The sequence below is a fragment of the Mchenga conophoros genome, linkage group LG4, assembly GCF_057382185.1.
Source record: "Mchenga conophoros isolate Kocher_MC1m ecotype Shallow Benthic linkage group LG4, M_conophoros_male_GT1.1, whole genome shotgun sequence".
Lineage (NCBI taxonomy): Eukaryota > Metazoa > Chordata > Actinopteri > Cichliformes > Cichlidae > Mchenga > Mchenga conophoros.
In genome coordinates, this window is record NC_140529.1 from 16583488 (window position 1) to 16607090 (window position 23603).

At 40.9% G+C, this 23603-nt stretch overlaps 1 protein-coding gene across 2 annotated transcripts; it reads right to left on the reverse strand.

The window, feature by feature from the left end:
- Positions 1 to 304: 304 nt before the first annotated feature.
- slc29a4a (solute carrier family 29 member 4a) lies at positions 305 to 23095 on the reverse strand. 2 transcript variants are annotated; one of them, XM_085270689.1, is made up of 11 exons: positions 22869 to 23095; positions 20734 to 21099; positions 17201 to 17332; positions 17002 to 17115; positions 14374 to 14502; positions 12555 to 12629; positions 12186 to 12445; positions 6395 to 6515; positions 6021 to 6208; positions 3782 to 4022; positions 305 to 2907 (listed from the first exon to the last, which is right to left on the reverse strand). In XM_085270689.1, the coding sequence occupies exons 2-11, from the start codon at positions 20954 to 20956 to the stop codon at positions 2762 to 2764; spliced, it is 1629 nt and encodes a 542-aa protein (XP_085126815.1). In that variant the 5' UTR covers positions 20957 to 21099; positions 22869 to 23095; the 3' UTR covers positions 305 to 2761. The 2 variants fall into 2 exon arrangements, with proteins under 2 accessions (XP_085126815.1, XP_085126814.1); XM_085270688.1 differs by having other exon boundaries at positions 12177 to 12445.
- Between the last annotated feature and the right edge of the window lie 508 nt (positions 23096 to 23603).

The window sequence follows — 23603 nt, forward strand, 5'->3', positions numbered from 1 at the left end:
TTGAGGACCATATTTTGCAGTGGTGAGACAGAAAAGAGCGAAATCAACATAAAAAAACCCCCCATCATCCCATCATCAAAGTAAAAATGGGGAGTTGGTTAGTTAGATAGCTGCTAGTTTCTTGTTTACCCTTCTTGAAAACCCTACAGAAAAATAATTTCCATAAAAACCAGACTGCTTTACGAATCCTCACAATGAATGTGCGAGTTCATCGTGAGGAATGGTTAAAAAAAGCATTCCTGGGAAAGTTGGATTCCCCCCTCTCTCAAAATGTCTGCAGGAGAGAAAGAAAGAGAAGGAGAGAGACTTTTCATGTCCTTTAATGACACAATTGACCAAAAATAACTAAAAACACCTTCAAACCCAGCAGCTCGCTGAGAGGCCGCAGGAAGCAGGACATACATACAGTAATGAGGTTAGCTCCCAAATGGCATCCCACCGTATTTCAAACAGTGCCAACATTCTCCATCCAAGCCATCACTTACATAATGCAGTGCACATTTGCAGCTTTTTACATTGAGGTCTGTTATTTATTTATTTATTTTTAAATATAATATATAAACTGTGAACTCGGCTGCTTCTCTTATCGCTGAAAAATTAATCAAGTCCAACAGGAAACATGAGGGAACGGAGACGCTGCTGTGCGTCAGCTGGAAAAAAGAAAGAGATAAATAAAGGAGGGGATCCAGGGGTCACTTCAACTAAATAAAGCTACAAAAGATATGAATCTGATTCTTTCTACAGGCTTTGCAGTAGTGAAAATAAATGCCTTTCATTGCCTTGAATGCATTTTATTCTATTTACAACTTTACATTCACTTTTTTCTCCCTCCCCCAATCGCATCTGTCATAAACACAGACTGTTTGGCACTAATTATTTTGTCCCCTTATATCCCACATCATCACATAGACATTTAATACAGACACCATTCAAAGGAGGTGCAAAGCATTTCAGATAAACCAACAAAGACTAGCGTGATAGGACTGCAATACCTCCTCTGGTAAATAAATACTTTTTTCAGCCATCAGGGGGCGCAAGAAGTGACGTGAAATCTCTCCTTTTACACGATTTCTTTCTTTCTTTCTTTTTTTACCCTACAGCTGGTATTGTTTGTGTGTCATGATGACAATTGCGTGGTCCTGGAGACCCTCTGCTGTAGTAGGAAATACCACACCGACAGGTTCAAGTACTTTGTGGACAGATTCTTTCAACACAGTTTCACAAACATGCAAGATGCAGTCACAAAATGTTACAAGTGTTTAGAGATTGAAAAAAAAAAAGAAAGAAGGTGAGTTTAGAGAGGAGCGTGGTCCGCTCACGTGAAACCAAGCGGTCACCCCGAGGTTGAGGGTGTTGTCTGCTCCAAGGTACGAAGCAATCAGACTGATTGGTGAATTTTTGCTGATAATCATTGTTTAGTTGAATTTATAAATGGAGACAGATCATCAACATGTTGCACTCAGTCTATAGTAGTCTGCATCGAAGAGTACAACTTGTCTGCAAAGTGTCTCGTAGTAAGGGGTTTGGATCAACTGGTTGCAAACTATTATTCTCCTGTTAGAATGCAAGGTTGTTGAGCAATCCTGCAGCAACTACGTCACTATTGAAACAGAGGGAGTTCTCTTTCAAATCTGTGAGGTTCTGGATGGATTCCGAATTTGAAGTAGTTGTTGTGAATTTCAGTGTTTGTTATCACAAACAGACTGCCAACTTGACTCCATTTAGTCTTTTTGTTCCTTTATCGTCATCTCGATGCAACAAATTCGCTTTGAAGACAACGACTGACTGCAAGTTGTTGCAGATCCGATTTACATTGTCAAAGCAACCATTTCAAAGGCAATGACATTAAAATTTAATTGCACACAGTTGCAATAATTGCCTCCAACCATTATTTCCCCCAGTCTGGTTGCAGCATTAGATATCTAACACAGTGCTCTCAGGGTCAAAAAAATGTCTTTGAGTCTTAGGCAGAAAAGACACTGATTGTTTAACCCTTGTGAGGTCTGAGTCGTTATTGGTAACAACTCATAGCCCCAAGCCCTAACCCAAGATGTACGTTTTTTTCAGTTAGAATGATTATTTGTTTGAAAAATGACTTATTCTGATAGCACAGGGTTAGGGTCATCCTCAATGAGGGCTGAGATCTCATAAGGTTAAACTGGTTTTAATAACAGGGTCCGAATAAAATGAGCATTTACGGAACTCATCGTCTAAAAACGCTGATCATATTTTTCCGTGAGTCTGAACACCATCTCGCTTCTATGATGGGCGACAGCTCTGAGAATTCATAAAACATAACATCACATATAATGCAAGGTCTCCTCTAAAACCACAAGCCATTAGCTCCCCGCAACAAAATATCACTTGACTTTGCACTGTACAAATGTCAGATGATGTGTTCGCACATATGCAGACAGTAATTTCACTGTGTGATACTCTGAGGGTTAATGTCTGCCTGCTGGCAGACGCACAGCTCCACTTCTCTTCCTCCGGGGAAGTTCATCGGAGCAGATGCTTGAAGGTCAGTGGATCACCGGGAGATGAGCAAGTGGAGAAATCTGCACTTTTTTCACTTAATCCCTTTCAACACTAAAAGCCACTGCTTGTCTTTTCTTTTGTTATTGTTGAGTTATTCTGCAGCTGGAGTCTAGTACATCAGTTTATGCTGCTGAAAGGGCAAAGGTCCTGTCCTTACGCAGCATGTGTGTACATGTAAATGTATACAGATGGATGAGTGAGTGCGTGTCAAACCTACGGACATTCAATACACGGTAGTGTTGGCAGGTGTGTGTATGTTGAGCGTGGAGGAGTGTATTCCTGTTGGTGGAGCAGTGAAGCTATAAGCTGCATACGCTACAGCGGAGCCAACCATCAGGCCTGTCATGTAGGAGACAGTCATAGTATTCCCTGGCGAGAGAGAGCAGAGAGTAACTGTAGAGCTGATCATACTGCCTAATCCGGGGGGAATGCCATTTTTAAATAAAGAATACTGCTCGGCGTGAACAAGTAAGCAAGAAACATGTTAGATAATGAGTAACAAGTCTAAGAAAGTACATCTTTGCTATCCACTCTTTGATGTTCTTGCATGTTAGCATCTGCAGGGATAGCATGTGCCATTATAACCATCCTAATTTAGCATGCTAATTTAGCAAGCTAACATTAATAGGAGCGCAAGACACCAAACACAGGTCACTCAGAGGAAAATTATAATAAAATCTATAATTATAATCTAAATGTAACTTTAGTATTTCTTCACAAAATCCCAGCCTGAAAACAATGTCAGACTGCTAGCTAAAAAAACCTCTTGAAATATGCACTACTTTTGAGTGTTAAAGATAAAATTTAAAAAGCATCTCACAGGTAATAATGTTTAATATTATAGCGCACATAACAGTGTTGAGTTTGTTTGATATCTTATATGTAATCCTTCTCTGAAGGCTTAAGCTAACATAAAATTACATCTAATATAGGCTATATTTGCCTTGTTGCTACTAGCTAAGCTAAGCTAGCTGTCAGGCCAAAAAAAACCTCATTCATTCTAAAGAAAGGCAACTTTATTAAGTTGATAAAATAATTAAGTTACAGTTACAGTGCTAAGGTCAGTTTTATGCTGCTAAGAAGAATATAATGATCTAATTTACAACCATTTAATGGTATTCTTATGACATACAACAACTTATATAGCTAAAATTAAGCTAATTGGGTCTAATCAACTGGCTTCAGTTCAATTATTGATGCTTTTTATTTAACAATAAATCAGACAAAAGAAGTCAAAAATCACCTGCAAGCTCCCGCTGTTCAGGCGGCACTTTGCCCGCAGCCTGGATCATCGGTACAGACCCAAAATATCCGTTGGTGACTCCCATGAGGAGAGAAAAGAGACAGGGCCAGGCAGGATGGGATAGGGTGGGTTCATTGGCCGGATACACACACATGACAAACAGAGGGATGAAGACCACCCTCAGGCAAGAGAAGAAGAGCAGACGACCCCCAGACCAGTCATATGGCAGCGCTGCCAGGATCTGAGGGGACAGCAGGAGTGTTTCAGTCAGGCTGTGTATTACACTTTGGAAAAACAAGGAAAAATATTCAAATAATATATGAAATATATGAGCATTTGCAGTTTTGAACTTAAGACCGTTATGTTCAGTAATTCTCCATTGCTTGGAACAATTTCTAAGGAAAGCACTTGTCAGGGAAAATAAATAAGAACAATAACAGTATTAGTGCAAAACAAAGTGAACCGTGAGAGAAATGCAAAAGAAAAATCCTCTTTAAACTTTTCCAGTCTCTTATCGTGACATTTTTCTTTCTCTCTCTCTTTTTTATACCTCTAAGCTACCTTAATTTTTCCTTTTTCAATTTAATTCCTCGTCTAATCTCTTTCCCTTTTCATTTGAAGAAAAAACTCAATTTGCCGCGAGGACAAATCCAAAGCCTACATAACAACTTTCACTAAACCAATGTTGGTGCCTTCAAAGTCAAAATTATGACCCAAGGAAACCAGATAAGTTTCAGAGTGTTCGGATGAAGCCTCCGAGCTATAGTAAGTGCAATTATCCCACAATACACCAGACGTTTTACGTTAAATTAATGGGTCGACGACTTTAATGGTTTCAAGAGGTTAACTCTGCCTTTCTGTCTTTCTTGTTCCTTTAATGCCAAGATGCCTGTAAATGGAAATTTAAATCCCAAAATCTCAGTAAGTGTAGCGTGAGAAGGGCAATAGCATTTAATATTGATGTTAAACCAGTGAATTTTATACATTGGCAGTAAGTTAATACAGGCCCAGTTCCAAAAATGATGGGATTCACAACAGAACAAACCTAAAACTTAATTTAAAAAGAGCATCTTAGAGAGGCAGACTTTCAGCAATCTGCAAAAAAACTGCATTTTTGGAACAATTTCAGTAATATTCCTCATCATCTGTTATACATATAGATCAAAAGATTCTGATAATTTTGGAGAAATCTCTGTGCACAAGGGACAAGGCTGAAAGACACATCAGACAGCACTGCATTAAAAACTACGGAAGCCTGTTTCCGCCACAAAAAAAAGTATCCATAACTTGAAATTTTGAATTATTTTCTTGATATTTCGACTTATTAACTCGACATATTGCGTTAGCGCTGCCAATCAGTAATCTACGTGAATGAAGTCATTTCCTTGTTACCCGGAAGCTGAAGCCCTCAGCTACAAATGCTACAGCTAAACTAACAGTATTATAGCCAGTCATGAACGCACAAATTGCTGATTATTTTCTTCACAAATGATGAAATCCTTGTGTTATTAGCTGAATCATGTGGCGTTACTATCAGCAAACGTACTATAAAAAGCCCCAATTTGTTGCGATCCGGTTTTGAGTGCGTATTTCTCTGTGCCGTATCCTTCCAGGTTGCAAGAAAATGACGCCATTCATGTAGATTACTGATTGGCAGAGCTAAATCGAAATGTCGAGTTATTAACTCGAAATTCTGAGAAAAGTAAATTGAAATTTCAAGTTAATAAGTCAAAATTTTGAGCTATATCATATGGATACCCTTTTTTTTGTGGTGGAAACAGGCTTCCATAAAAAACAGACATGACTCTGTCATAGAAATCACTGTGGGCTCAGGAGTGCCTCCAAAAATCACTGTGTGTGACCACACTGTGCTATCCACATATGAAGATACAGCTCCATCGTGCAAAGAAGAAACCATATTCATCCAAAGAACATGGATCATGTTCTTTGGATGAATAAAGAACATGGATCAGCCAAAGGAAAGGCTTTGGATTTTCTTTTTTCATTCACATTTTACACGGTGTCACAAAAGTTTTGGAACTGGGGTTGTTCTCTTCCAAGTTCTCTCCAAAAACTTAAATCCCTGGAATCAAAGGTTAAAAGTCACCACCGTGAAATATATGAATATATGATTCTAATCTCTCCGATTTTATAAAAAGTATCATGTGTGAAGTATTCATGTAAAAGTCACCACCCACAATGTTTAAATTCAAACTTGTGAAGTTAATATATGGCTCACCTTGCCAACAAAGTCCGACATGTTGAAGGTGGCCATGATGAGGATGGGGAGCCATTCACCTAAGGTGGAGTTTCGTATCTCTGACTCCAGCCCGGGAAACAGACAGAGAGTGATGCTGTAGGTCACAGCTATTGACAGCATGTAGGCCCAGATCACGCGGGACACCACGTAACGATGCAAGATCATGTCTGGTTTGAGAACACACACACATGACCGTATTAAAAATTCAAATGATTCACTCGAGCAGTCATTTCATTGAGATCGCTCCTCTACCTAAATAAAAATCACCAGGGGATGCATTTAAATTTCAGATCCATCTGTTGGAGTCAGAGGGTAATTGAGAAGTGATTAGACAAGATTTTGAAAGAGACTACCTCGGAGCCCGGGCCAGCTCCTTCTCATCTTGGCTTTTGGGGCATCAAATCGAACATAGGTACCGCCCGCAATGTCCTCGACGCCTTCCTCCACAGAAGACGCTCCTGTACCACCGTTTCCCTGAAGAGAGACAGACGAGATGTTTACTGTAATCTTCTAAACTGAATAGACACACGAGACTTTATGTTAATGCTTTCAAATCTTAATTGTAACATATCTCTCTCTCTATATATATTGATAGACATATATGAATGAAATGAAAAGAATGTAAAATAGTCAGATATATCAAATCATTCAGACATTTATTTCTCTTTACACGTAGTGGGTGTGCAACAGAAAACACGAACATTTAATATCAATGTGCTGAACGACCCTAGCTTCAGGAACTCATCTGTGTTGGATCCAATGACGTATTTAAAAATAATCAGAAGGTTAATCCTTCAACACTGTGGGAAAGATGTCCTAAGGGAGAATTTTCTAGTCAGAACATACTTGTAAAAACTACAAGATTAAGATTGTTATTAAAGATCACTACATTACAACCCCAATGTGAAAAAATCAACACGAAATAGACCCGATAATGACAATGAGTGAAGATGTGGAAAAAAATAAGAGTCACAAAGCAAGAACATTATGTCGCGGGCCCTAAAGCGACAAACTTGTTAGTTTGCAGACTGTGAAAACAACAATCAGAAAGCACTTTTCATGAGATCAGAGCTCCAGCTACTCATATAATTACTTACAGTTTGGGTGGTATCCAAAAAAACTGATTAGAGGGAGAGAGGAAGAAAAAGACTGCTTTCTCTCTAAGTGATCATTTTAGATCTTAGCCGCTGCTTTAAACTTATATTCACGATCGTTTCAAGATTTTTAGAGGTGAGTGAAAACGGTCTTGTAAGTTAATGGGCTACATTTCCCTGTTTCACACTCTCATCTCTGTGTGATGACAGAAACAAATATGTAAATGAGAACAGCGATTTGAGGATATTTGCTGTACCACAGAATAAATACAGGGAGTGCAGAATTATTAGGCAAATGAGTATTTTGTCCACATCATCCTCTTCATGCATGTTGTCTTACTCCAAGCTGTATAGGCTTGAAAGCCTACTACCAATTAAGCATATTAGGTGATGTGCATCTCTGTAATGAGAAGGGGTGTGGTCTAATGACATCAACACCCTATATCAGGTGTGCATAATTATTAGGCAACGTCCTTTCCTTTGGCAAAATGGGTCAAAAGAAGGACTTGACAGGCTCAGAAAAGTCAAAAATAGTGAGATATCTTGCAGAGGGATGCAGCAGTCTCAAAATTGCAAAGCTTTGAAGCGTGATCATCGAACAATCAAGTGTTTCATTCAAAATAGTCAACAGGGTCGCAAGAAGCGTGTGGAAAAACCAAGGAGCAAAATAACTGCCCATGAACTGAGAAAAGTCAAGCGTGCAGCTGCCAAGATGCCACTTGCCACCAGTTTGGCCATATTTCAGAGCTGCAACATCACTGGAGTGCCCAAAAGCACAAGGTGTGCAATACTCAGACACATGGCCAAGGTAAGAAAGGCTGAAAGACGACCACCACTGAACAAGACACACAAGCTGAAACGTCAAGACTGGGCCAAGAAATATCTCAAGACTGGTTTTTCTAAGGTTTTATGGACTGATGAAATGAGAGTGAGTCTTGATGGGCCAGATGGATGGGCCCGTGGCTGGATTGGTAAAGGGCAGAGAGCTCCAGTCCGACTCAGACGCCAGCAAGGTGGAGGTGGAGTACTGGTTTGGGCTGGTATCATCAAAGATGAGCTTGTGGGGCCTTTTCGGGTTGAGGATGGAGTCAAGCTCAACTCCCAGTCCTACTGCCAGTTTCTGGAAGACACCTTCTTCAAGCAGTGGTACAGGAAGAAGTCTGCATCCTTCAAGAAAAACATGATTTTCATGCAGGACAATGCTCCATCACACGCGTCCAAGTACTCCACAGCATGGCTGGCAAGAAAGGGTATAAAAGAAGAAAAACTAATGACATGGCCTCCTTGTTCACCTGATCTGAACCCCATTGAGAACCTGTGGTCCATCATCAAATGTGAGATTTACAAGGAGGGAAAACAGTACACCTCTCTGAACAGTGTCTGGGAGGCTGTGGTTGCTGCTGCACGCAATGTTGATGGTGAACAGATCAAAACACTGACAGAATCCATGGATGGCAGGCTTTTGAGTGTCCTTGCAAAGAAAGGTGGCTATATTGGTCGCTGATTTGTTTTTGTTTTGTTTTTGAATGTCAGAAATGTATATTTGTGAATGTGGAGATGTTATATTGGTTTCACTGGTAAAAATAAATAATTGAAATGGGTATATATTTGTTTTTTGTTAAGTTGCCTAATAATTATGCATAGTAATAGTCACCTGCACACACAGATATCCCACTAAAATAGCTAAAACTAAAAACAAACTAAAAACTACTTCCAAAAACATTCAGCTTTGATATTAATGAGTGTTTTGGGTTCATTCAGAACATGGTTGTTGTTCAATAATAAAATTATTCCTCAAAAATACAACTTGCCTAATAATTCTGCACTCCCTGTATATTACATAAGTGTACAGAAATTAGGCGAGCAGCATAGAGGTGGTGATGTTAGCTGCATTAGCTGCAAGATGCAAACTTTGTTTTGGAGGTTTTGGAGTTTTATGTTTGCAGGTGATATAGTTTTGGAGTTAAAGTAAGCAAACGGTGACTCCACAAAAGAGCAAAAACCCAGCTGGTTATTATATTAGGAATGCAGATCCATTCTGCAGGTGTGGGCAGTACTTATCATCTTTTGAAGTCACAGCCTCCCTCGTATACTCATCCTTATCTTTGGGATAAAAAAAAAGGGTCCTTTGTCCTCAAAAACACTAAAACATGTGATTCTGTCCCCTTTTAATTCCCTATGCTAGAAAATACTGAACTGTATTCATTTTTAAACATAGTTCTGAGTGGGAAAATTAAGACTTTGTTGCTCATTTCTGAAAACTTTTTTAAAGCATTTGAAGGTTCTTTAAGGAAACACTAGAGGTAGCCATCACACAATAAATAAACACATTCACTTTTACTGCTTTGACCTTTACATGTTTTAGTTTTTTTCATTAGTAATGGCTTCTGGGATACATGACATCCCCTTTTTATGACAGTGACTATTAGAGAGGATGGCTGTGACCGGCTGAAGGTTGACTTAATGATGTCCACCACCACCACCACACACAGACATCTTTTCGGGTATGGGCACATCCCTTTATGCTGAGGTCTTTCCAAATACACACTAATTCACTGAGCCAGGTGACTGCACGTACACACACACACACACACACACACACACACACACACAGATAGATCCATTAGTTGATTAGAGGGGCTGCCGGGCCAGAAGGCACTCCTATTCTTGATTATCGCATAATAGGAAGAGCTGCATTCATTTCCCATGGCAACCAGAACAAAGAACTGCCAGAATCAACCCCAGACACACACACGTGCACATACACACACACGTTGACACACACACACAGAGCTGTAAAACACCGCGGGACGTCCATCACACACTTGTATGTAATGGCGCACATACAAATATGAACACGCACACATTAAGCGATGATAGCCTCAGGTGCAGTTTCTTCCTTTGAAGGCTCTGAATGCACACACAGACACACACACAGACACACACACAGACACACACACAGAGCAGGATGAGCAGTACTAGCTTCATGTCTTCAGGCTACAAAATGCTGCTCAAAGCACAGCTACAAAGTGGGTTTCAATTCAAAGTCGTTTTCTTTCCCTCTTTTCCTCTCGTTGTCATGGCCGGTGTCCTGCTCTCTTTCCCTTCTCTTCCTTTAATTTGTTTTGTCTTATGTTTTCTCTACAATTTTTATGAGCTCTTCCCCACTCTCTGCACTGCCTCTCTCACTTGTCTCGCATTAGTAGCTTCCCGTAAACTTTTTTTTCTCTCTCAGCATCGTGACTCTCTTTCTCTCTGGGTTCAAAGGAGGCGTCGTCAACTCTCCGTCTTTCTCCTGCACCACTCCCTATATTCCTCAGCCCTAAAGAACAACTTCCAATATCTTTTGCTCTTCCTCTCTTTTAGCATCTTTCTGACCAGCAGCCAAGAAACAGCTCATAGCTACTAAGTGATTGCATTTTTAAGCACAACCAGCCCTCAATACTTGTGTGCGTGCTCGCTCTAGATGACATTACAGTTTAGAGGCCTGGCATTTCCTCCCTGTCTGAGTCCAGAAACTATTTGTCATTACAATATTTATAAATGATTTAATGAATAAAACATGTAGCGGAAGCTTTAATGAGGGAGCCTGTTGGTCTGTGTAGAGTCAGTATCCTAATCTAACTTGAAAAGCAACGTGAGAAAAATATCAAAGACGCTGAAGATACAACGCTGACTGCAAAATATCAAGTCCAAGCACTTTAGCAGTTCACTGTATAGTGTATGGCATATTTATGACTTTTGGTACCAAATGCACTACAGGAGATATGCATAGCTTTCTTGTCATTTCTTCAAGTAGTCTTCAGGAATAGTTCTCCAGGCTTTCATTCAAAGCTCTTCTTTGGATGTTTGCTGCCTTTTATTCTGTTCTCTGTCAAGATGATCCCACACTGCTTCAATAATGCTGAAGTCTGGGCTCTGGAGAGGCCAATCCATGACCGAAGTTCCACTGTGTGTCCTTCTAGCCAGCTATGCTTTTACTGCATTGGCAGTGTGTTTGGGATCATGCTGAAAAATGAAGCCAATCAGATGCTTTTCAGTTGTTACTGCATATCGAATTAAAATCTGATGGTATTTTTCTGCATTCATAATTCCATCAGTTTTAAAAACACCAACAACACTGACTGAAATGCAGCTCCAAGCCATGACAGAGCCTCCACCGTGTTTTACAGATGGCTGTAGACACTGTTGTACCTCTCCTGACCTTTTCCAAACATACTGATGAACAGTTAAACCAGAAATGTCAAAACTGGATTCATCACTCCATCAGACATGTTCCCGCCTATTTTCAGTACAGTACAGTCTTTCTTCTTTCCCTTCTTGAGAGCCATCCTTCCACCATCTTTAGTGAACAGTAGATGGATCGACTAAAGGGCCAGATACATCTCTCTGATCGTATGTCAGGTCTTTGCTGGATTTCTTTTTCTTATTTCTTAAGACCATGACTTTCAAATACTCTTCATCTGCTGTAGATACTTGTTTAGTTCTTTTGTTTGCTACTTACAATTTCATTCATTTTTTAAGAATATGCTGCACAGCATGCTGAGATATAAGTTTTCTACTGATAGTGCTTTGAGAACGTTAGTGTAAAACATTTTCTGCCTGTTAAACTCTGTTATCTTTGACACTTTTCATAGATTTAGCTCAAGAAATGGGAAGAAATTTTGTGTCTTTGTCACAGCTGTTAACGGTACACCTAAGACAACACTGATCCATCTGCTAAGTTAGCTTATTAATGTTTGAATGATTCATAGGTTAGTGTTAATGGCATAATAAACAAAAAACACTCCTTTGAAATGATCGGCTACTAGGACTGTAATATAAAAGAGTGAAAACCAGCCAATATCTAAAGGCAATAGTTTAAGAGCACTTTAAACACTTTAAAGAAAGCCTGGCTCTTTGCGATATATAGTATATATGTTAAGATGTGTGTTCTGTGCCAGAGTAATTGAGCCTGCTGCTGGCATGGCTAACAATACTTAGTATTCGCAGTGAACAGACATAAAACACATGTGAGTCAATAAGCTGTCCATAAACTTACAAATCTTACTTCCTCTGCAGTGACATCGTGGTGAACCCTGTACCCGGTCCCGTTGTCTCTCGGATCGTGACATTTGCCCGGACCTTTACCCTGGGCGTGGCTGGTGTAATACCGGACAAATCGTGAGCGGCGGACCAGCAGGTGAAGCAGGAAGCACAGCATTTCCATGCTGATGGAGACGAGGAAGAAGATCAGCGTGTTCTTCTTGTCATCTTTGATCAGCAGCTTGGTGAAGATGCGGGACAGCGAGATGATCACCCCCGCCGTACCTGAGGAGGGTACGTAAATGATGAAGGAGATGAAGAAGGTGAGGAGGATGACAAAGTCTGGCAGCAAGAGCTAACGAAAACGTGTGTGCTAATCGTTGAGTGTACTTACTCTCTCCAGTCATTACCCCCTGTGTGTACCTCTTGGGCAGCATCCCCATGTAACCATAGAAACTGGACTGCTGCACTGAAGAGGGAGGAGGGAGGCAGTTATCAGTGTAAATAGAGGCCCAACAGTCAACATTGTAACAACACGATTTATTTAGAGGGGAACTTAATGAACCACCACACACCACTTGAGAGAAGCTGCTCTGACCCTCAGACCTCCACTAATTAAACTGATATTACAGCAGGCAGAAACTCTGAGTTCTCACTGACAAACACAGAGGAAAACGACTCTATGTATTAAAGTCGGCAGCACCTGAAGACCAAAACCTCTATTGGGTTTGTGTTTATCCCAACAGGGGGAGCTCTGACACATATTTAGTTATAATTTATTATCCTTTTAATAAAAGCAATTGTCCTCATAGCTCTATATTGTTTTCCACAAACTCATGAGAACTGTCTGGTTATTAAGGAGCTAAATGTTCCACTTTTTCTGCCTTCTTTTACAGGCTGAATCGGTGATGTACAGGCTTTAGCAGAGTGTTGTTGTCTGCTAGCTGCCTGCAGACAAAACTGTACATTGTCTGTAAGCTTTTTGCTACGAGCCACACTTTTCACATAGTCATATACAACCAGCAGCTCCAGGACTAAACCCAATGCAGGTCCTCTAATCTCCACTTGAGGCACAATTGAGACAATTTCAGAGTCCCTGAAATCAACCTCATTAAGGTGATTGTGTTGTTAGCGCCTTTTGGAGGGTTTTTTTAATGGAATTATCAGGCAGCCCTCCAAATACGTTTGTGCAACAGTTATGGCGATTCAAATTCTAGTATTTGAATTGCTTTAGGTAACAGTAGTCTGTTACCTAAAGCTATTATTACACATGTGTTTGTGTTGCATCGGTATATTTCAAAAATGTAGCTTGCTAACCAAGCTAATTTGTGCCATCTGATATCTGAGCTGTGCACCCTTCATCCACAAATGGTCTTTAATGGTTAAAAAAACTCACATGAGAGCCATCATTTACATACAGCCTGGACAGTAAAACTAGCTAACATCTCTATAGCCTGGGACAGAAAAAGAGAGTATTTGTCTCGAAAGCTAATTTCTCCCTTCATTAAAAAAATCTGCAGCGGTGAATTTTTAAACATTTTTCAAAGATGTTAAGCCTTAAAGCTTATAAGCATTGTTACTGCGTTGATTTACACGGGAGACAAGACACAGGTGGCTGTAATAGCGGCTAATGATTGCTAGGCTTTTGAAAGGCTGGCAAACATTTCTCAAAGGCTGCTAGTTTCAGTTAAGTCCGAAATTACATGCAGCCTGTTTGTGGCAATTGTGTGTGATAAACTGATAAACTGGCATGTAGATGGAAAATTTTTTGCCATCTACATACATAGAAATTCATATTAAGTGCTCATTGCACAGCCAGAACCCAATGGATATGAAACTGAAATTCTGAAATTTCTCCACAAAAAGTGACATAATTGCTGCGTCTCTGTAATTTAACTGCAAAATGCAAGAAGTGCTTGACCACCTCGATTTTATATAGACTACAACCAGAATGCAACCAGGTGCCAGGTAGCTGAGCCGAGTTCCCTACTGCAAAGAGCCACATCGCAGAAATGTTGCGCTAATTGGTGCAGATGGACTGATTGTAACATGTTGGCAATCTGTCTTTCTAGCCTTTCATCCAATTATAGTTCATCTAGTTCCAAAAAGTCAAGGCTGCAAGGATGTAGTCAAGAGTGGCTCTTCTGCCTTTTAAGTGTAGTCTGTCATTCAGTTCGTTTAACCATTATTAGGGTAAAAGAACATCAAAGTACCTGTACATCCAAAGGCCACCACTCCCACTGATACCAGGTTGATGACATAAGCCTGCTTGGTGGTGAACTTTTCCAGCCAAACATCGAACACGCTGACAAAGATCAGGGGCCCCAAAGCTAAGATGTAACCTGCAGAGAGAGTGACAGGCTGAGTCAGTGATCCAGGTAATGTTGTGACTGCAGGACTGAACACATATTTGATAAGAGTGAGGAAACTATATGTGAGGCAGTTCATTAACTCTTTAACCTGGGGATATGCTCTCAAGCTGACGTCAAACTTCAAAAGACCTTTAACCAAAAATACAAGCACAGCTATTTTAAGCAGCAGAGGCTATTGCGGTGAAACCCCGTTCTGAAATTTAGCATGTATGTGCAGTGATCTCAAACTTCCGGGGAACATGCATATTTAAAGAACTTTTTATCATGATTTTTTTAAGGGTGAGCTTGAAGGGCTTTAATATTTCTAGGTTCATCTCCAATATCACAGTTTGAGAATAATTTCTGCAAAGATTAATATTTTCGGCCACATCTCTCCAGTATCTCCAGCTAAGACTTTAACAAACATGATTTTAAATCAGCCTCTATGTGCTCGCCTGTTACCAAACAGCTTATTCAAAGAGCATAGCAAATCACCTTTAATGATGTTTTTGAAATATGAAAGCAATCTGAGGAAGATGCAGATGAATCCTGAAACCGCTGCTTGTCAATTCACAGTTTTCGGCAAAAGCCAAAAACGGATCTCCTGTGGTGTTTATGAATAAAGACCACAAGAGATCCATGGAAAAGTGGATTTTTATTTATCTTTATAACATTTTGCCATTTTTGCACACTCTGATAAGCTTTGAGCTTCCTGCTGTTTTTTGACAGTTGTTACTACTGCTGGAAGTAGTGCACCGTTTTATGTGTCCACACGTGAAGGACAGCTTGTAAGGTTAGGCTTAAGAATTAAAAATACAACTGATTTTAACCAGCAGTGAAGTTTTTGGCTTTATGCTTCATGTGTGTGGGAGTAAAATATGATTTTTGACTCATTAAAATGAAATATAAATCTTGGCATATCTTGACCAGCACTTCACTTTCAGCATGCTATAAGGCAGAAATTATACACCAAAGCCATTAAGACAACATGAAGAAGCTTAACTAGGATTACAAAATGATCAAAGACCATAATAAGAGTTATGCTCCATTACCAACCACAAGCCAAGTCTTGTGTCATTCTTGTGCAAATTCTCCACAAGGTCAGACGTGCAACGCTCAGAGAAACTTCATCTTGGACTCTACAGGCCTCAGCCAGCACGTCAAATGTTAATGTTCATCACAGTACAGTGTATGGCTCTTTCAAAAGGTTTGAAGTGAAAGCCTCGTCTCTCTAAAAGAAACATGACAGCACAGATTTGCAAAGATAGAACTGAAAAAAAAAAAGACTTCTGGAACAATGGTCTTCTCAGTCCAAAGGACAGAGTGAAGATGTTTGGCTATAAAACACTATTTGTCAAAAACCAAACACAGCACATCAGCGCAAACAGCTCATACCAACTTCCAAGCACGGTGGGGGACGTTGGATGATTTGGGCCCTGCAGCCACTGAGTTGACCATGAAATCCTCAGCTCATTCTCACTCCGGAGGCATAACATCCTGATGATTTGTTACATCTGGCAGCGTTCCTGAGGAACGTGGAAGGCGACCTTCGGCGTTCTTAAGGTAGCGCCGGGTTATGGGTGAAATACAGTAGAATGACGATCCCGTGGTAAAACATGTTCCAGCCATGTATTCCAGCCTTAACCATAACCTTATACCTAACCTTAACCAGCACTTTAATGACGTGAAATAGTGTTTTCCAAAGTGATTTGAGGAAAATGAACGAATATGTGTGGATTAATTCCAAACAGTTCTCATATTTCCTTATTTTTCCGATTTCGTCATTTAGGAACGTGTTGGGTTCCCGGAAGCGTAACATGTTGACGATTTGTCACCTAAAATATTGAGCCTCGGGAGAGAGAACGTGTTTAAATTCTCCAGAGTATTCTAGAGTCATATGTGAGGCCATCTGTCTGACAGCTTGGCCCAGGCTGGTCTTTCAACAGGACCATGATTGCAAGAACATCAGCAAACCTACAACAGAATGGCTGAAAAAGAAAAAAATCAAAGTGTTGCAATAGCCCAGGCTCAACCTGACTGAAATGCTGTGCATAAACAAATGCCCACAAGGTGCACTGACATTTTTGCAATACGATAATGTGAGAGACTGAAGTCATACAGAAAACAGCTTCTTCAATTATTGCTATCAAATGTGGTTCTCCAAGCTGCTGAATCATAGGGTGCACACACTCTACCGTTCATTTTGCCTTAGTGTTTGTAAAATAAAGTGGCATGGTGTAAGAATATATCTGAGGTTATATTTAAATAGTCTGAAGGCCAAGATGATTTTTTTACACCCTGATCTGTGAAAGAATTGAAAGGGAATGTGCTTTCTTTTTCATGACTGTAGTTCTCAGTGAAGCTCCCCTGTGGGTAGATCTCTTCGGGACTGTGTGGTCCCAAAGTATTTAATAAGTAACAGGGTAAGTTTTAATGGAACAGTTTTTAATTTTCCACTCGATCTGTGCTCTTGGCGCCTCTCTGACTTACCCACAGTGATCCTGGTGTGCATGCTGAGTCGCTCCACCAGCACATTGTTGAGGATGACGGCCAACAAAGCCACTAAGATGTACGTCAGACTCATGTCAAACACTATCGATGTCCCTGAAACACAAGGGAGAGATGTGACAGCGTAGCCTCGAGCCGTAACCGCAAACGTGACTTTGTGCACACTCATCCATATTTATACCTTTAAACTTCTGATGCAGGTAATCCACATCTGTGATGAAGCTGTTGTAGGGAAGCAGGAAACCCACTCCAGCCAGTAGCATTGCAAAGTAGATGCCATGGTAACGGTCGTCAGGGATCGGTTCCTCAAAGTCTGAGCAGCAAAATGGGAGTCATAGGTTAGAGAATTAAAGCAGCATGAAATCAGACGGCGGGATATGATTAACATCTGAATTAGTACTGAAGCCAGAACACTCTGTCTTCAGAGAAGCTAATCAGGAGGAAGAAAGGTGCAGCGGCAGCAGGAACGCCTCTGTTCCACTTGATGGAGCAGCTGATGGTGGAGCAGACTGTTGCGCTTGTGTTAGTGAAAGATTAATCATGGGGATCTCAGATCATGGTCTAGCTGTCGAAATAGCTTCAGTTAAAACTCGTACATTTCTGTTTTGCAGCCGGATCGGTTACATGGAGAAAGTGTGATGTGCAGGTTTTTTATATAACTGTTCTTAATCCTTTCCTAATCCCGTAAGCCTAATATTAATGGCCCAAATCATTCATCATGAGAATTTAGGCTTTACTGCAGACTGAGTGGGAAAATGTCCTTCTCACTGACTCATGTCACTACTTTATTACTATAGAAACAAAAAATTTTTTTACTGATACATCTGTTGATACAAATGGATTTTCACCCTTTTAGAATTAATTTGGCCGCTGAAAATAAAAATCAATGTACACCTTCATAAAACCTGTTGTCCTCTGCTCAGAAACACAGTTGTTGTGCAGCTGCAGAACTGAAATAGCATCTTAAGGTTAACTCATTCTCGGAGGCTGCTTTGCCACATCTCCATCTTTTATTTTCTTCTAGGAGAAGGCAGACTCTGTGGAGATTGCATCCCCTGTCTGTTTTGTTGCATACTGAAATATGAAGACTGGCAGCTTCAGGAAAGAAAGGGAAGCAGGAAAAAAGAGCAAAATATAAGTAAGAAACACATGAAGAGAGCAGGGAAAAGGCTTCTGCCTGCAAGGCCGTCATTATGCGTCACTGGTCACTTATGACCTGATTAACATGGCCTTTGTGTAACCCGTGTAACCAGGCAACACAGCAGTTTTTTGTTATCAAGACCGCCGTCTGTGTCTAACATGCACTGCCCATACAAATCTTCAAGACGGTTATTAAATCCATTCTGACTTATTATTTACAAAAATCTAAGGGCCCTTTGATGGACTGGCAACCTGTCCAGGGTGCACCTCACCTCCTGCCCAAACACAGCTGGGAAAACCAATCGGTTTTCTACATTTGGAAGAACTTATCCAGAGGTTAAGTGGGCTGGAATAATCTAGCAGCACGACCATGTTTAACCTTTGATTTAAAAAATCTGATGTCACTTTCAACATTGTTCATTTTTGAAATAAAGTTTGCATATTAGTTATCTGTTGTGGTAGCTGTTGGTATAGAAGCTTAGCTGAAGTTTGATAGTCTCATTGTTAGAAATGGTAAAAAAAAGGGGAGGGGGAAGAGACTTAAAGCTTAATATAACTAAAAATTTTATTTCAGATTTTTTAAAACATTTTTTTTCTGGTTAGCTGCTGTTGTAAAGTGTACTTGACAATAAATCAAATGACAATACAGCGCTGTGAAAAAGTCTTGAGCCACTTCTCAATTCTGCTTCTAAAGAGCCAGACTTTCTAGAAAGTTCTTCAGACTTTCTGAAGAACTTTAATAGTCTTGTCTCTCTCTCTTTTTTTTTCTTTTTCTTTGTTTTACATTGGCTACCTTTTTACTCACTTTCAGTCCGGTATTGGCTCTTTTCAGAGGAACATTCAAATATAAAAAGGCACCTAACTTAAGGGATGAACCACTGTAGTGTAATCCACGTAACAGACAAAGAAGAAGAACAGCAAAGAATCAACTTTAAATTGTATCTTCAGCCACTTTGTTGCAAAAACCTTTGTTAAAATTCCTTTAGTATAATCTATAAAAAATCCCACAGACAACACAGTTTGACAGGAATAACTTAGTATTTTTGTACCATTGAGGTGATTCCCAAAAAGGTGTTAACTGAAAACGGCTCATTAGTATGTAGAGATGAGGTCATTAGAGAAGTACAACAGTGGGTGTGTACAGCCATCTGTAAAACATGGTGGAGGCTCTGTCATGGTTTGGGGCTGAATTTCAGCCAATGTTGTTGGAGATCTTGTCAAAATTGATGGAATTATGAACACAGGAAAGTATCATCACAGTTAGATACACCGAGCAATACATCGGGCAACAGCTTCATTTTTCAGCTTGACAATGATCCCAAACACACTGCCAAACAGCAAAAGCATACCTAGATAGAAAAACACACAGTGGAACACTATTAGTCATGGATTGGCCTCCCCAGAACCCAGACCTCAACATTATTCAAGCAGTGTGGGATCATCTTGACAGAGAACAGAACAAAAGGCAGCAACATCCAAAGAAGAGTTTGTGTCCTTCAAGAAGCCTGGAGAACTATTCCTGAAGACTACTTAAAGAAATGACAAGAAAGCTGCCTAAGAGAGATCAGACTGTGCTGAAGAATAAAGGTGGTCGTACCAAATCTTGACTTTCAAGCTGATTAGAATTATACAAACTCTGTTTTGTATTATATACTGTATTTACATGTATGTTTGCACATGTTTCAATAAATCTCTGCACCCATTTTCCTAATTAAATATAAAGAAATTATGAGTGACTCAAGGCTTCTGCACAGTGTTGTGTTTTGTTGTTAAACAAACAACAATAAAAAACACTGCAGTTTAAACCAGAACAAAGTTGATTTGGATAGATGCAGTGAAGGTGAGTTATCCACACTCACTGACAGCTCGGGTTCGCAGTCATGCAGTTTGAGTCTCTCCACCTCTCTCTTGTCAAATCCCACATAATGTTGTGGCGTATGTGCTTGTTTCAGGTCAAATCAACACGGGTGAGCAGATTACAGCCCGTCCACACAGATACAATTTCAGCAGGTCTTAAAAGATAAGACAGTTTGGGTAGTTAATCTGCGGTATCAGTAGCAGTGTTATAAAAGATCTTGGGATTCTTCGATCTATACAACTGTGCAAACTCTGAAAACTTCCAGCTGAAAAACCTATAACCTATAAGCATCTTTTTCACTGCTTCTTACAATCTCAAATATATTTTAAAAACATCCAGAGCAGAGGTTTACTGCCCTCTGAATACATATCTAACAGTTAATCAGTAAATATGTAAACAGCACATGTAAATGCTATTCTGTCTAAATTCTTTATATATAGAATATAATGTGAAAGTGTGGTAAACAATGAAGAAGGTGCATTTTAAATTTTCTGGTGGAAAATCATTGGCAAACACTTTTCTCTCTGTCCACGTATCTAAACACTTTGTTCCTGGTGTTTAGGAGTAGAAGGATATTAATGTGCCTTTTTTCACTTTGACAAATTGCTGTTTGTTGGTACACCTACCCCTTTCCTTCCTTCCATGTTCCTCGCCTCTCTCTTTATAAATAGTAGATTACACACACTCATGCACAGATAGAACAAAAACTCCCTCACCGGGCTCGGACAAAGCCAGCACTCCTCGCTCCGGGGCGTCTTTACTGATCTCCTCCTCCTCCAGCTGGTATGAATCGAAGCTGTAGCTCTGCACAATGCCGCTCTCTCTTCCCTCTCTCCAGCCCTCTCTCCAAACAGATCTTCCTCCATCCCTCCACACGTCCCTCTCCTCGGGTGTCTGGGCCGGCGTGGGCCTGCGGCGCTCCGCGCCCACCGAACCCATTCCTGCACTTGACGTACGCTCGCGAAGAAACACGCACTGTGGTTGATTAGACAAGCTGTGCGCTCTCGTGAGCGTGCATGCTAGACGCAATCACAGAGGCACGCCCTGGAAGAGATGCAGGAGACCTTCCGATGATGGAGGATCTGCAGGGCATGAAAGAACAGGAAACAGAAATAAATATAAGAAAAGACAGAAGAAGACTAGAAAAAACGCAAGCTGTGCTTTCCGGAAAATAACAAAACTCAAGGTTAGACAGCAAAAGAAATGTGGCCCCCCTGTTTGTGTATGTGTGTCGGTGTGAGAAGCATATTAACAGAGAGAAACAGAATGACAAAGGATGCATGAATGAGTGACAGACAAGATGAGCATAAATGCATCTCTGCATTCAGTAAAGAGGCGCCGAGAGAGCTGAAGCTGTGCAGTGTAGAAGAGAGGAAGAGGTCCAAGTGGAAATCAATTAGCTGACTAACAGAAATATCCGTCATCTACAATTCAAGTCATTGATTACTAGTTTGCATTTTTGCAGCTTTACAATTCAACAGAGAAGCCCACTGTATTCTTTCACCTGTTGAATCGTTTTCTCTACAAAGATCAGAAAACAGAGCACGATGCTCATCACAGTTGCAGCATGCAATACCAAAAACACCTCAACACTCGCTTGGAATCTCTTGTTGTCACCACTACCCTGATTTTTATTTGTAGCCAACAGTCCAAATCTAGTCAGTTTGCAGGCTTATAAATGAGATAAGCACTGACCTTTGCTACCGAGCAATTATTGAGAAACTTGATTAGCAGTCAGAACACACGCCAATAAATTCTCTGCACTATGACTGAAAGTGTAGCCTGCTGAGGAGCGGAGGAACCCCTGCTCACTTTTAAATGTAAGTTAGTCCCTTCTGTCATCAGAGCAGCTGAGCTGCGGTTCAATACGTGTTTGCATTTACTTCAGTCAACATTGTTACAAGCTGGATCAATATTAATGGCCGCTGATGTTGTTCCATACTGGCGTAGAAAGAGAGCACAAAAGCGCTTCTATTCTGCGCACCTGGCTGGATTGTGCAAACACAAGGAGGACATGCAAAGAGGAGGCAACAATTCAACCCTGCGGCCTCGCTGCCAGTCTCCCTGCTCACCTCTGGTGCCCTGCAAGTGCTATTTCACTCCAGGCCAACAGCACGAAGCTCCCGAGTGCGGAACAAGCCGGCTTTATTTCTTTTTATGTTCTATTTTAATCCTCTGCTGTCTGGAAACTGGTAGGATCGGATGATGTAAGAAGGTTATCATCTGTGTAACATCACGGGCCCCGGTGGCCCCCTCAGAGGAACAGGTGATTAAATACAAAGCAGTGACAGCTCTGTTTATGAAGTAAAGCCGGGCTGCTGTTCTAGAGCAGATATGATCCCAGTTTACGCTCTGTACAGATTCCACGTCCAGACTTCGGGCGGCGCTCGCAGCCCTTCTCCTTTTAAATCAAAAGGCTCCAGCCAGCTGCTGTAATTGAATTGCAGTCTGATGTGCTGCAGTTTCTATTGTTGACTTAAATGAGCAAAGAAAATTATAAAAGAAAGGAAAGAAAAGGAATAAATAAAACTAACATCTCGTTTTACGCCTTCTGAAGAGCGTACGCCTGCAGAAATGGCAAATGAACACATTAACTCACAATCATTTGCTTTTGATAGAAAACGCGTGATTTTCATAAAATCTAATGAAAAAATAAATACATACATAGAAAATAAACATGAGCAGGACGTTAGAGCGGAGGGCGAAACAGAGATAATAATGCCTCTTTTAGAAATCCAGCCCAGTCAGTCCAGCACGGCTAACGTGTCGCTCTCACGTCGCTCATTCGGCTCTCCTCTTTATGAACGACAAACAAAAACACACCAACAACAGGTTATTAACGGCCCGTTACCTCCCGAGTCTCTCCTCTCGCTCCTCTCCCCCTCTCTCTCGCCTTCCTACAGCAGCAGCGAAGTCCTTCCTGCAGGATCCTCGAGGTGGTCTCCGCCGACCGGACTCGCTCCTTTCCTCAGCGCCGTCTCCATCAGACAGAGGGGGAAAGCTCCGGGTTTCCTCCTCCGTGGGGTCCTAAAAACGCACCATCCAGCGGCAGAGGCAGAGGGAAGCGCGGATGGATGGATGAGGAAAGCGAAGGGGGGAGGAGGGAGGAGGAGGAGGAGGGAGGAGGAGGGGGGCACCCGCCTGTGGCTGTTCATCTTTTGCAATCAGCCTTTTGAAAGGCACCGATAGAGCAGAGAATTCATCCCAGTGCGTCTCCAACAACTTTCCAGTTTAATCACCTGCTTTATATATTTGAAAGTGCTGCTTTGTTTTTTAATGATTTATAAGCCATGGTGTAAGTCATCAAACTACAACTAAAAATTATATTTCAGTGGAAGAAAGGGGAGAAAATGCAGACATTATGCACTTACTTCACACACCACAGTCCTCTGTGCGTCACAGGCCCATATATAAATGTGTTTAACAGTCCCTCCATCCCCCCCACTTGTTTTCAACATTTACTGGCCTGATGTGATAACCTGCATACACATGTGTCGCCAGAGCACGTGGATGAGACACACGGTGGTAGGAAATGGGGATAAATTGTGCACACCTCCACAGTAACCACAATGCTGGCAGTGGGGCC

What these genes read in the sequence shown, in the direction of transcription:
- slc29a4a (XM_085270688.1), bottom strand. Translation starts at nt 20,956, where the DNA reads ATGGGTTCGGTGGGCGCGGAGCGCCGCAGGCCCACGCCGGCCCAGACA. An exon ending in GCTGGCTTTGTCCGAGCCCG is followed by an intron (nt 17,333 to 20,733) that starts GTGAGGGAGTTT and finishes TTTGCTGCTCAG; the next exon opens with ACTTTGAGGAACCGATCCCT. An exon ending in GGTGGCCTTTGGATGTACAG is followed by an intron (nt 12,630 to 14,373) that starts GTACTTTGATGT and finishes CTCCCTCTTCAG; the next exon opens with TGCAGCAGTCCAGTTTCTAT.